Here is a 3,196-nt window from a genome sequence, read left to right as displayed (position 1 = left end):
TTCTATATATGTAAGTATATATATATGAATATATAAGTATGTGTGTGCGTTTTATGCCTGCTTACATGTGTGTTTGTGTATATGTATATCTATGTATCAATGTGCCTTTAATGATATTTATCATTTTATCTCTCTGCCTATAATGCTATTTATTATTTTATCTATCTGCACGACTGTCTATTTACCTCTACTTAAATACTTATCTAACCATTGTATTTATATTAAATATATGTGTGTATGTGTGTTTGTGTGTGTGTGTGTTTGTTTGTGTGTGTGTGTGTGTGTGTGTTAGTGAGTGTATCCATGCATACTTGATGAATAACAGGTTAAGAAAGCATTCCCTACAGTTTGCAATCACTGATGCCCATGTTCTTCCCCCCCCCCCCCCCCCCCCCCAGACCTCCCCGACGGAAAGCCCATCATCACGGGCGTCCAGGAGAGTTACCAGATGCACGATAACGTCAATCTCAACTGTACCTCCTTCCACTCCCAACCGGCGGCTGAACTCACCTTTTACATCAACGGTGGACAGGTAAATGTTGCAGGGATTGTTACTGTTGATTTTTGATGTTGCCTGGTGGTTTGGGATTTTCTGTATATGGTTGAAATATAATAACGAAATAGAGAAATATAGATATAATGATTCAAAACATTGTCAAATTCTAGAACTCTGTGGAAGTGTAGGTTTGAATATCCTTGGAAATAAAAACAAAACAAGCAAACACAACCATAAAGAAATAAATGTATCCTTCCCAACCCATTCCATTCACACATAACTAAACAAAATAATATCTAATCTGTTAGGATGGGAGGTCAAGATTTTGAAATCAGCAGTGTGACGTTTCGGAGAATCAATGTCCATCATCAGTGCTAAAAGTAGATACAAATTCTATATAGAAAAATGTTGTTAAATGATTAGTTACCCAAAATTGCCAAAGTGTGTGTGTGTGTATACATAAGATAAACAAAATAAAACAAGACAACACACAAGAAAAAAAAAAAACATCTCACAATTTGCGTATTCCCGTTTCCTCGTGACTCATGCGTTACACACCTCACGAAGACAAACAAGACAACCAACATAAACACATAAAAACAAGACAAAACCTCACAACTTCCATCTTCCCGTTTTCTTTCATCAGGCTGACCCCTCATGGCTTGTGCGTTACACACCTCACGAAGACCCGACTACCGGCCTCGAAACGTCCATGTTGGGTCTGAAGTTCCCCCTTTGGCCGAGACTCTTCCGGAGGGGCAGCACCGTCACCGTCAAGTGCACGGCGTCCATTCTCAATATGTACTTCGACAGCAGCGAGGCCATCATTCAGAGTGATATGCCTTACCACGCCTCCATCATGGAAGGGCGTGCGGCTGCTGCTACGGGTAAGGCTGTTGTTACGTGGTGTTACGTGGTGTTACGTGGTGTTTCGTGGTGTTTGAGAGTCCTGTGATATCGGGGAAATGATTGGGTTATTATGTGTGTGAAAGAGAGAGGGGGAGGGGGGGGTAGAGAGAGGAGGGACTTGGGAGAGGGAGAGGGAGAGGGACGGAGGGAGGGAGGGGGAGGGGGGAGGAGGGAGGAGGGAGGAGGGAGGAGGGAGGGAGGGAGGGAGGGAGGGAGGGAGGGAGGGAGGGAGGCAGAGAGAGAGAGAGAGAGAGAGAGAGAGAGAGAGAAAGAGAGAGAGAAAGAGAGAGAGAGAGAGAGAGAGAGAGAGAGAGAGAGAGAGAGAGAGAGAGAGAGAGAGAGAGAGAGAGAGAGAGGGAGAGGGAGAAGAAGAAGAAGAAGAAGAAGAAGAAGAAGAAAAAGAAGAAGAAGAAAGAGAGAGAGGAGGGGAAGAGGGAGAGTGAGAGGAGGGTAAGAGAGAGAAAGAGAGAAGGGTAAGAGAGAGAAAGAGAGAGAGAAAGAGAATGAGAAAGAGAAAGTGAGAGAGAGAGAGAGAGAGAGAGAGAGAGAGAGAGAGAGAGAGAGAGAGAGAGAGAGAGAAAGAGAGAGAGAGAGAGAGGGAGGGAGGGAGGGAGGGAGAGAGAGAGAGAGAGAGAGAGAGAGAGAGAGAGAGAGAGAGAGAGAGAGAGAGAGAGAGAGAGAGAGAGAGAGAGAGAGAGAGAGAGAGAAGAGAGAGAAGAGAGAGAAGAGAGAGAGAGAGAGAGAGAGAGAGAGAGAGAGAGAGAGAGAGAGAGAGAGAGCGAGAAGGGAAAGAGGAGAAGAAAGAAAGAAACAAACACAAATTCACACATAAATCAATAGAAGAGAGAGAGGGGGGAGAGAAAAGATAATATTTTTGTGTGTGTTCGTGTGTGTGTGTGTGTGTGTGTGTGTGTGTGTGTATGTGTGTGTGTGTGTGTGTGTGTGTGTGTGTGTGTGTGTGTGTGTGTGTGTGTGTGTGTGTTACCAATTGTTACAAACAGATATGTAAAACTTTCCAATTTACAGAAGACTTTGTTTTAATGTTCAAAATACCAGATTTCTACCTAAACTCATGAATGCTATTCCGGTCACACAAACAAGAATATTCATTCATTAGACAGTCAAATACTAGAAGAAAAAAAACATTGTTTTATTTCGAATGTCAAAAGTATTTGTTTAAATATCAGATATATATATGCAGTTCATTTAAACTCTAATTTATTTTTTTCGTAGCTAACCTATTGCAATATTGAATATTAACTTAAATTATGTGTAGCGCAGGAAGGATTTATATGACCAGTGCATTCATAAGCAATTTAAACAATTGCGCACATGACTTAATCTACTTTGTATAGAAAAAGACTAATCTCTGTAACAATTTTATTAACTCAAACATTTATCCATATTCATATTCCGGATGTTCTATTTATCAAAGTCAACACAATAGGGTTTTGCAATAGATATAAGTGGATTTAGTTTTTTTTTATATGATTTTGGGGTTACGGGGAAAAATATGTAGTACTGTTTTCTATTATATATTTATTTATGTTTCAAATGGTAATAAAATGGAAAGCACTAATAAGAGTAGTGATTATGGTAGTGATGGTAATGGTGTGTTTAGTAGTAATAATAGTAGTTGTAGGCTTTGTAGTATTAATAGTATTATAATTTGTAATATCAACTTTGCTAATGATTTTGATAACAGCCTTTACACCAATCCATTTATCACAACATTAATCTTAGCATTAGTAATAATATCACTAATAATAAAGAATCCGTAATAAAAACAAT

At 39.9% G+C, this 3,196-nt stretch overlaps 1 protein-coding gene across 1 annotated transcript in view; it reads left to right on the top strand.

The window, feature by feature from the left end:
* The window catches only part of LOC125025445, a 10,562-nt gene that overhangs the window by 6,098 nt on the left and 1,268 nt on the right, over positions 1 to 3,196 (top strand). Inside the window, exons 3-4 of the mRNA XM_047613456.1 lie at positions 399 to 532; positions 1,143 to 1,383. Of these exons, the coding sequence (XP_047469412.1) occupies positions 399 to 532; positions 1,143 to 1,383 (375 nt within the window). The remainder of the gene's footprint in view (positions 1 to 398; positions 533 to 1,142; positions 1,384 to 3,196) is intronic.

Source organism: Penaeus chinensis, chromosome 5, assembly GCF_019202785.1.
Source record: "Penaeus chinensis breed Huanghai No. 1 chromosome 5, ASM1920278v2, whole genome shotgun sequence".
Taxonomy (NCBI): Eukaryota; Metazoa; Arthropoda; class Malacostraca; order Decapoda; family Penaeidae; genus Penaeus; species Penaeus chinensis.
This window is presented reverse-complemented; position numbering and strand designations above follow the sequence as displayed.